This window comes from Leptonychotes weddellii, chromosome 5, assembly GCF_054177405.1.
Source record: "Leptonychotes weddellii isolate Sample4059 chromosome 5, ASM5417740v2, whole genome shotgun sequence".
Lineage (NCBI taxonomy): Eukaryota > Metazoa > Chordata > Mammalia > Carnivora > Phocidae > Leptonychotes > Leptonychotes weddellii.
In genome coordinates this window covers 5,789,323-5,799,568 of record NC_138373.1, presented here as the reverse complement: position 1 = coordinate 5,799,568, position 10,246 = coordinate 5,789,323, and the positions used below count along the sequence as shown (strand labels likewise).

Genomic DNA, 10,246 nt, shown 5'->3' with positions numbered 1-10,246 from the left:
CCCCCCCCCCCCCCCCCCCCCCCCCCGGGTTTGGATCTCTCCTGTTTAGCTTAGAGGCTCCTGGCTCTGCACCTACCTCCCAGGGTAGGATCTGCTGAGCTGAGAGGTATGCTAGTCTCATCTCTGTAGCACGTTTCTTATCCAGAGTCTCCTGACTTTCGGTGGCTGGCCTTCTCTCCTTCTGTCGGGCCTGTCCCCATGTTTTGTTTCTTATTACTCAGTGCTGTGTGCTGTGAAGACCTCCGGGAGGCCAGGTCCTTCCCCCAGGCTCCTGCTAGGCAGGGCTTCCCTGCCCCCTCCTCCAGTACTTGGCTCTTCCAGGAACCTGGTATAAGTGGGACCATCCAATAGCACAGTGAAAAGTGTGCCCACTCCAGTTCAAAATCTCAGGCCTGGGAGGAAGATCCTCCATCACCTCTTTCTCTATCTAGTGGGTTGGTGACTGACTGACACCTTTGTCCTGTGGGAGCCTAGCTCTCATTCCCACACCCTCCTCAGTGGGGGCTCATGCCCTGGAGGGCAGTCTCTTTCTTACACATCTGAGCTGCCCTGATTGAGAATGTGCTGTGTTCTGTTGACCTGAGTTGGGTGGGTGTGGTTCCCATCCGGGGCTACTTGGTCCACTCCCTTCTCTACCCCTCACAGAATGTGGTTTCCAGTGCCTTCCTCCTCCTGCTCATCTTTGGATACACTGTTCACTTGGTTTTTGATCCTCCTTTCTCGCTGTGGACATGAGACCCTAGTTAGCACCCCCTTACCCCCCAGCGCAGACATTGTTCACTCTGTGCTAAGCTCACCCCCATCCTCTGCTTTCTGGGGAAGCTGCTGCACCACTTGAACTTCCTCCAGCCCCTTAAGTCTGTCCGTCAGAGGTCCGGGCCCGTGCCTCTGCTTGTTTGGTGAGTGTCCATCATGAAGAGGGTATGCGGAGCCAGGGTGCCCTCCTCCACTTGGGTCCCAGGCCCGAGGACTTGGCTTCTATCCTGGCTTCCACATTCAGCTCAGCTGATAATGGTTGTGAAGATGTCCCCTGTGACACCATTTTATCCAAACAGAGAAGAAATCGAGAAGCAGAAAGCAAAGGAGCGTTACATGAAAATGCATTTAGCTGGGAAGACAGAGCAAGCCAAAGCTGACCTTGCCCGGCTGGCGATCATCCGGAAACAGCGGGAAGAGGCTGCCAGGAAGAAAGAAGAAGAGAGGAAAGGTAAGTGGTGAGCTCGTCTGGCTGCCTGACTCTGGTTCTGGGCAAGCCACCAAACCCTGCGCTTCAGTGTCCTTGTTGTGTGATGGGATGGGGTTGGGTTGTTGGCTAGAGACCCAGCCTGTGGGTACATGCATGTGCCTTTCTCGTCACGTGGAGGTGGGCGTTCCTGCCCACCACATCCTAGGGTGCGGGGAGTGTCCAGCAGCAGCCCGGAGTCAGACTAGGGTTTGAATCTAAGCAGAGCACCGTGCACAGCAGCCGACGGAAGCCGCAGGGATGCAGCTAGGGCATACCTTCAAGGTTGGACGGTCCTGCTAAGGTATCTGGTACCTTGTGTAGTGGGGAGAGTTGCCTCGGGTAACCGCTGTCCATCTGAGGGGCTTGAGAGGGTAGGGCAGGCGTGGCTGGACCTCACATGCACCCCGGATGAAATCTGGCCCAGCTCTCCCTCTTCCATGCTCTCCCTCCAGGGGGGTCAGAGGTTGGTGGCGGGAGCCGTGGGGAGTTGGTCTGGTTTATAGGAGCATTTGACTCAGGACTTTCCGCCTCCTGGTCTCACGCACCCCTCTGTACACGTGGGGCCACAAGAGCCCTTAGGGATCTGCTGTCCTGCCTCCTCACCAAATCACGAGGAAACCGAGGCCTAGAAGGGGGAGATCAGCTGCCCCAGGGTTGTCACACTACACTGGAGGTAGCCTGCTGTCCCAGCTCCCCACTGGTAGCTCTTTCCTCCCAGACCGCAAGCAGGAAAGGCCTTGGAATGTTGTTGCTGGTCGGAGGCTGCAGCGCCCACGGGGAGAGGGTGTAATTGTGGGGTTTCGCCTGGGGGTGGTTAGAGGTTCCTCTTTGCCCAGTAGATTGTGTGGTGGGCTTGTGTCAGGGGGCAGCCCCCCAAATGTGACGGGAATGTCTGGACACCAGGGCGCAGTGGCTTCCACAGGAACCCTCTTCCCCCCGGGGCTGTTCCTCTGCCGGCTGAGCCCGTTGCCCCGAATGTTTTCTGTGGTCTTCGAGCTCTCAGTGCCGTGCTCCCGGGGTGTGTGGGCGCATGTGTGTCGGAGGGGTGGTGTCACGTTAACACCTGCCCTTCCCTTCCCGCCCTCAGCAAAGGATGACGCGACTTTGTCGGGAAAACGGATGCAGTCGCTGTCCCTGAATAAGTAGCACGGCCTGCGGGAGGAGGCACCAGGGGTCCGGCCGCGCCGCCAGGCCCTCTGCCGAGTCTCGCCTGCCCCGTCCTGGCGCCGCCGCAGCAGCAGCCCCTCACGGCAAGGAGCCCCCACAGCCTGGGGCCTCCTTTTCATCTTGGCACAGAAATTGTTTGGGGGGATGGTGGGGAGGGCTGGGGGGAGGGAGCGGCTGCTATCTTTGAGACAGAAAGATGCGGGACAGCATTTCATATGTAACCATTCGAATGTTTTTGCCGTTTTTAGAATTCAGAACTCTTGTTGGGGGTGCCTGGGAAGTGGGGTAAGAAGAGCTTCCATTTGTCCCGTAGGTTGCCTGGTAGGGGCTGATTGTTTGGCGGGGGGGGGCAGCTGCTGACAAGTTTGCAACAACCGGCCCCGGTCTGTGTTGCCTGGGTGCTCACTCAGAGGGGCTGTCGTCTGGGAGCCCGTGCCCCTGGGTCCATGAGGGTCGTGGCTCGTCCCCAGCCAGTCCCCTCTGCCCTTCCCCGCCCCATCCCCACCCTTCTGGCCAGTGCTAGGGCCCATTCTTAACCCTCCCCGTTGATCATTTCAAGAAGCCTCTGTTTACTGTGCAGCACCCAGGCAAAACATACTCCACAAGTCCAACTTGTATATTTGGCAGATTAAACTTGACATTATCATAATCTTTGTTCTGTGATCCATTTTTGGGCCCTTGTGCCTGGGGGCCCTTTTCCCCAGCAGGGCATGGTGTTGCTCTCAGGCAGGCCTGCCCCACGAGGTTCGGGCAGCACCCAGCCGGGTGTGGGGACTGGTCCCTGGGCATCTGAGCTAGGAGAGACCTCGGGATACAGAGTTCGTCCCTCCCCTCCTTTAACCCAAGTGTGGTAGACCCTAAGCCAGAGTGACCAGGGACTGGTCCATGGTCCATAGCAGCAGCAGCATGCCTCCCTGTGATGCCCTCCAGGTGCCCCTGGTGTTCACAGTGTCAGGATTTCAGTGCTGGGAGGAGCATCCCAATACCTGGCATGACTGCCGGGCCTGACCTCATGCCATCCTTACCACCCTGGTGGGGATGGCAGCAGGGAAACTGAGGCTTAGCACCATCACGTGAGCCGCCTGCAGACTCGGCCCCTGTGCCTGTTCCTGCTCCTGCACCCCTTCATCAGGGGCGCTTCGCCTTGTGAATACCAGCATCCTTTGCATACAGTCCTGAGAGGTCAGTAACCGGTGCCAAGCAGGGGTCTGGCCTGAGGTCAGAAAGGAGGATTTAGTGGCAGAGATGGAGTTGGGCCCCTGACTTCCAGGGATCCTGCCACACCCCCTGGGCTTGACCATGCTGGAGGTCAACAGCCCCAGGAGCCCCGGAAGGGTTACCACAGCTGCCGGCATCTGCAGCTCCCCCTGGCCTGTGGAAAATCCCTGACCCTGGACCTGAGAAGCGGGACTGAACCTCAGAGGTTGGCCAGAGCCCCCCACCCCTTGGAGGTCGTGCAGAGCTGGTTCAGGTCTGTGCCGTGAAAATGAGTTCTCTGAGAAGACGAACAAGAAGGTGGTGGTTGTCTGGAAGGTTCACGGACAGAGTACCCTGCCTTTGGCTCCGGGGGCTGCCAGCCGGCCGAACTAGAGCCACACGGGGTGGTGAGGAGGTGGCCTCTAACGTGCTGGCAGCCGGGGGTTTGCAGGAACGGCTGGGCCAGCAGGGCTCCCTGTGTGCCCGGGACTTGTCCTTGTCTGGTTGTACCTTGGTGTGAGACTAGAAGCCAGGATGTCCCTGGTGTGTACGGGCCTCCGAGTGGTCGCACAGATCTCACCTGTGTACCTGGGTGATGTGTTGGCAAGACTTCTGGCTCGAAGCATTTCCTTCCTGGCTCAGCTAGCGATCCGGACCCACATCCAGTACGTTTCAGCAGGTGCCCCTCCAAGTGGGGCTCGGAAGTCAGACCTGAGTTTGGATCCTGGCTCTGCTACCTCCTGGCTGTGAGACTCTGAGGAGGTAACTTCTTTCTCTGGCATTCAGTTTTCTCTTAAAAGGGGGTGACAAGGCCTCCCCCCCTTTTTAAGATTATAGTGTGTGCGTGCACATGGGGGGGTGGGGTAGAGGGAGGGGAGAGAAAGAATCCCAAGCAGACTCTACACTCAGCCCAACACAGAGCTCGATCTCATGACCCTGAGATCATGACCTGAGCCGAAAATCGAGGACACTTAACCAACTGAGCCACCCAGGCGCCCCAAAACCTTCCCACAGTGGGGACATAATTTCTCGCGTTAGGATATTCCCAGTTGTGTTCTCCTCCACTCACCCAGGTCATCCCAGCTCCTCTCTGTCCCTCATCCCCTGCATCCCGCTGGTCCCCAGGGCCTGTGTTATTCCCAGGTCACCTCACACCCACACAACTGCACCAGCAGCCTCATGTGTCTTCCCATTTTAGTGGCCTGGTTCCCCAGAATGCCAAGGACCTCCAGAAGCTGGTCTCTGGGGACCTTCCCAGTCTCACCACCCACCTTATCCCTGTCCTGCATATCAATCCTCTGGCTCCTAGAAAGGTCAGACCCTTGCTTACAGCCCTCTTGCACGTTATGACTTGCGTGGAATCTTCCCTCAGTCCCAATCCCTCCTTTTCTTGCTCCACCAGCTCCCTCCCCAACACTGGGTTGTCATCATTAACTGCCCCCACCAGACTATGAGCTGCTTGTTCCCTCCACTGTCCTCAACATCCAGTGGGGCAGGGTGTAGAAAGCCTGGCCAGTGGCCCTAGTGTCCACCACAGAACAGGGTCCAATCCCCTCCTTCCCTGATGTACTTCCCACCTGCCACAGAAGCCCAGCCCTATCCGACCTAGTCCTCTAATGCCTTTTCCTCCTTCTGAGAAGCAAAACATTGAGCCTGTCAGTTTTCAGCCAAGTACTGTGTCTCTAACGAGGGCAGACAGTTCACATCTATGAGGCCCCTGCAGCCAAAGAGCATGCTTCCTGCTCATCCTTCTCAGAGTGAGGGGAGCCTGTTTGTCAGGGTCTCAGAAGAACACTGATATTCTGGGGCCACTTTTCAGCCCTGAGGTGAGCTATAAAAAAAAGATATGTGGACACCTCCCTGGCCTTCCAGGGCCTGACAACAGTCCCGTCAGCTCTGGGACCAGAAGCTCACCTTACAGCGGGCTGGTGCAGGCTGGGAGGGCCTTGGCAAGCAATTAGAATAAGAGGAGTTGTGGGGCCTGTCTCCTGGGATCTTAGAATTTCTATCTTGTGATTTAAAAAAAAGAGTCAGCGGGCCTTTTCTGACTGGGGGATATCCTGATGGATAGGCCCTAGAACAGTCTGGGATAAGGTATGTTTAGGTATCTTCCATCCTGCAAACGTAAGGCCATTCACAGTTAGGATCTGTGGATGTAACTCATTACCTGGCTGTGACTGAATAATTAGGTAACAGAAGCATGTGTTACGCAGGAAAGGCCATCTGTGTGAAATAGGAATGGGGGGGAAATGGTCTTAGGAAATGATGCGCATTTATCAGAAACCAGCTGCAAATGTCAAGTCGAGAAATCAGTTTCCATTAAAGCCCAGCAGCAGCCTGGAACATGCAAGCACTGGTCTGGGAATCCGACTACCGAGTGACAGGGAAGCCACCAGGGTCCAGCCTCGCTCTGGCTGGACTGCGAGGGAAAGGGGAGCAGGGAGGAGAAGGCCCTTGGGCTTCGGGATCAATTTTTCTGGTAGAGCAGAAGGGACCTGTGCCCGTGAGAACACACGCTCCTCCCAAACACGGGAGACCAGCTCTAAGATTGCTTTTTTATTACATCCACGTTGTTGCAGTTCATGACCAGCACAGTACTTTGAGAACATTTTTGTTTTTAACAATAAATGAAAGCAGCTCTTTATAAGAAAAAGGCACCTGTTCCTTCAATAGGTCAGAAAAGCTTCCCATCCCTCCCTCCCTCCCCTCCAGCTGGAGCAGTCCCCAGGGGGACCCAAACTGCTACCCTAGAAACATTCAGCAAAGCAATCCTTAGCCTCCCTGACCCCCTCCCCCAGCAGCTGGGATGAGGGCAACCTGTGCCTCATGGGTCATTTGATCTTGAGGTCCTTCAAGGCTGATTCCAAGCTCTGGAAGGAGACAGCAGAACAGACAGGCTGGTTCTTGGTTGTCCCCCACACACCCACCCCCCAGGGACCTGACCTCTAGCCAGCCCAGCCCCTGGCAGAGGACAGAGAACCTGGTCTTTGGAGTTGGGCAGACCTGGGTTTGAATCCCAGCCCTAAAGGGAGGTGCCCCAGGGGTGCCCATCTCCCCCTGCCTTCATCCCAAAGAAGTGCCTTCCTCCTAGAGAAATAAAAGGGGCTATCCATCGAGGAGGGCCAGGGGGAGGAAGGGCCAAGGTGGGCTAGGACTCACCTTCACGTCCCAGATGCTCATGCCACCATCCATTCCTGTGGTGCAGAACTGGGAGCACTTGGCCTTCCCCCCGCTGAGCACCGAGATCTGGCTGCAAAGAGGAGGAGGGCTTCATGGGTCCTAGCCGTGGCCCTTTGCTGGACTCACGCCCGTCCGCCTTCCAGGAGCTCCCACCCGACTCCGGTGAGAAGTGCTGGGCTGTGCGGGTGGGGTGCGCCTCGCAGAGAGCCGGGGAAGTGGGCCGGGAGGGGATGCAGAGGAGGGACTCGCGAGTCTGCTTGGAGGAGCAGTAGGAAAGCCCAGGCAAATGGAAGCGGATGTGCAGAGGCCGGGCACGGATCCCATGTGTGTGGGCGATGTCCAGAGTGATGGGAGTGTAGCAGGATGGGGGGAAAGCAAAACCGGGGGCTGGGAGGACCTGGGGGTCGTGCTGACGAGCCCTGAAAGCCGGGCTCAGGAGTTGGGTCTGAAAATGACACTGGACCTGATGGCCGCGGGGGGGTTACCCAGCCGGGGTCGGGGGCGGTCAGGAAGGGTCAGGAAGTCCCACCGTACTTCTCCCCGCTTGGCTGCGGGGTGGACACCTGGGGCTGGCAGGCCTGGGGCGTCGTGGACAGTTTCTCACGCCTCATCCTGCCTCACTGCTCAGGGAGGTGGCGGCAGGACCGTTTCAGCCATGGCCCTGCCCACAGGGCTGGTGGCTCTCTGGTCGTCCCAGAGAACCGCGACGGTCCCCACAGCACCTGCGCTGCCCTCACCTGATGCTGTTGTGCCACCTAGAGGTCGCCCGCTTCCTAAGTCAGGGCCCCCCACTTTTGACACTGCTGGGAGGGGAGTCAGGGTCGGTCCCGCCCTCACCTCACGCTGTTCTTATGCAGCGAGTCCAGGCCAGCGCCCGAGGCCACACTGCCCTCCGAGCTCGCCTTCTTGTCCAGGTTCTGGAAGCGCTCTCGGGCCGTCAGGCCGCGCTGTGAGCTCTGCTTAGGCACGTCCAGCCGCCCGCCGAAGCTCAGCGTCCCTGTGGTGCCGTCGTAGGTAAACAGTACCGGGAAACAGTCGTGGCCCTGCGACAGGGCAACAGGGCGGGGAGGTCACAGGAGCGTGGCCGAGGGCGGGCACAGCGCCACTATCTTATACACGGGGAAACAGAGGCTGGAGACAAGGCACGACACCAAGGGAGTCTGGTGACGGGACTTGGGTGGAGCCCCAGGGAAGCCCACACCAGCCCGGAGACACAGCCGGGCCCACCCTGGGTATACGGACAGGGACCGGGTGCTGGGGGGTGGTGGGAGCATCTAGGGGTGGCCGCCTTCCCTGGAAGCTCCGGGACCTTGTGCCCTGCCCAACCGGAGAATACCCCACAGCTGGATGCTTCTGTAGGCAAAGCAGGCCTGAGTCTGCCCTCACCATCCGGGACCCGAGGATGTTTGCTGAGGGGGGATGTGGGGGGAAGAGGGGAGACAGATCGGTGGGCAGGAGGAGAGCAGCGCCCTTCTGGATGCGGGGGAGAACTGTGCTGCCCCCACACACCCACTGGCCTGTAAGACGTAAGCAGAGACCTCAGGGTCCAGGGCACAATTCTCCGCCTCCCCCTTCTCCCTGCATGGCAGCTGGGGCGCATGTTGGAGACGCAGCCCCCCCGCCCCCCAAACACCTGCACTGGGGCCTTGTTACAGCAGCATAAGCCAGCCCATTCTGACCAAGGAGGAAGAGAAGGTGGGGGGAGACCAGTGGAGAGCCGCTCTAACACCGCTCCCCTCCCTGCCCCTCCCTGCCCCTCCCTGCCTCACCGCTGCCACCAGACTGTTGTCCGTGATGAAGGTCAGGGCCAGCAGCGGCAGCGTTTCAGAGGCCAGAGTCGCGACGCTGAGAGAGACAGCGGGGGGCGGGGGGTCAGCCGCTCCGGCCGCTCCCCGTCTGTGCCTTGGTTGCCCAACCCCCCTCCGCCACCCCTGTGGCCTGTACGCACGCCATTTTCTTGTTGGCATCGGCCAGGCACACGGTGCTGTCGTGGCTGACCCAGGCCACACGGCTGCCACTGTCCGAAAAGCAGACGCCGTGCACCCAGCCGCAGCTACTGCTGGACTCAAACATCAGCTCCCCAAAGGGCATCTTGGAGCCCCACGGGGTGGGTGCTGGCCGCTCCTCCACCTCCTTGATGTAGGCCGAGAAGATCCTGCCAGGAGAGACCAAGGGAAACAAACCGCAATGGCCGAGGGGGTCCCAGACTGGCCTGGTGAGGCCAGAGTGCCCAGCCGGGGGCTCGTGGCTACAGAGCCGGCTTTTCGTGACCTGCATCTTCATGCTTGGACGAGTCTGGGCCTCAGGGCCAGCACGGGGTCCCTGGATAGATCAGGTGCCCACAAACCAGCTTCCCCACCCACCAACAGAACCTCAGCAGGACGTTACCCCTCTCCATGTCCAGGGGCCGCCCCTGGAGCCTGCTGGAGCCTTGTTTCCTGGGCGGCGCTTCAGAGACCCAGGCCATCTGTCTGGAGCTGGGAGCCCCAGGCCTTGGGAAGCTCACGGGTGCCAGGCCCAGAAGTAGAAACAGCCAGTGGGGACTGAGGACACTACCTTCCAGGCCCGAGATAATGAGGCAGGTCTGTCTAAGCTTCTCAGTCATTTATGCCTTAGTGTGAGAAGCATACCCACTCATTGTCCTTCAGGTGGAAGACAAGGAAACTGAAGGAGAGGAGGACCTAGGAAAGAGGCCTTGCCGACATGAAGAGGTAGCAAAGGGTGCATCCTGCCGAGACTCTTCATGGGCTGGAGACAGGACCCAATGGCGACCCCTCCAAAAGCAAAACCTCACAGATGCTGGACTGAGGCCCTGGGTCATCCTGCTGGCGGCAGAGCTGGTCTGGAAGGCAGGGCGGAGGGCTCCCTCCACCCTGGTTCCCTTGCTGATTTCAGGCCCCCCCCCCCCCCGCTCACCTGCACTTGAAGTCACAGGAGCCCGCAGCCAGGAGCACGTTGTTGGGGTGCCAGTCCAGGCTGAGGACAGTGGAACGAATGGGCTTCTTGATGTGCTTGCACACCCACCTGGACACACGGACAGGGAGAGGGGAGGGGGACCGGCACTCTCAGCACCCAAGGCCTCAGTGCCCCAGGGACTCTACCTTCCCATGGAGCCCTGCAGACCCCCTAGGGTCCCCAAAGGGAGGGGCCTGGGCACTGCTGGCCCACGGGCCTCTCAGGGCCTGGATCAGGCCAGTGGGGAGCAGGGTCCCTTCCAGGTGGGAACTCTATCCCTGGTGGCCTTTATTATTTTTTTCCCTTTTCTTTTTTATTCTTACGTTAATCCCCATACATTACATCATTAGTTTTAGATGAAGTGTTCCATGATTCATTGTTTGTGCATAACACCCAGTGCTCCATGCAGAATGTGCCCTCCTCAATACCCACCACCAGGCTAACCCATCCTCCCACCCCCCTCCCCTCTAGAACCCTCAGTTTGTTTTTCAGAGTCCATCGTCTCTCATGGTTCGTCTACCC

General features: G+C 58.9%; 2 protein-coding genes across 4 annotated transcripts in view; one reads left to right on the top strand and one right to left on the bottom strand.

Annotated features, from left to right (window-relative positions):
• The window catches only part of PDAP1 (PDGFA associated protein 1), a 30,062-nt gene that overhangs the window by 7,203 nt on the left and 12,613 nt on the right, over nt 1-10,246 (top strand). Inside the window, exons 5-6 of one of the 3 annotated variants that reach the window (XM_081819332.1) lie at nt 1,056-1,207; nt 9,418-9,689. In XM_081819332.1, the coding sequence (XP_081675458.1) occupies nt 1,056-1,207; nt 9,418-9,437 (172 nt within the window). In that variant the 3' untranslated portion in view covers nt 9,438-9,689. Of the gene's footprint in view, nt 1-1,055; nt 1,208-2,312; nt 3,042-9,417; nt 9,690-10,246 lie in introns of those variants that run through there. The other 2 variants (XM_006750966.3, XM_081819330.1) reach the window with 2 other exon arrangements.
• The window catches only part of ARPC1B (actin related protein 2/3 complex subunit 1B), a 13,596-nt gene continuing 9,475 nt past the window's right edge, over nt 6,126-10,246 (bottom strand). The window contains exons 5-10 of the mRNA XM_081819334.1: nt 9,686-9,831; nt 8,718-8,924; nt 8,539-8,614; nt 7,607-7,812; nt 6,749-6,839; nt 6,126-6,459 (exon numbers count right to left, since the gene is read on the bottom strand). Coding sequence (XP_081675460.1) covers nt 6,421-6,459; nt 6,749-6,839; nt 7,607-7,812; nt 8,539-8,614; nt 8,718-8,924; nt 9,686-9,831 — 765 coding nt within the window. The 3' untranslated portion in view covers nt 6,126-6,420. The remainder of the gene's footprint in view (nt 6,460-6,748; nt 6,840-7,606; nt 7,813-8,538; nt 8,615-8,717; nt 8,925-9,685; nt 9,832-10,246) is intronic.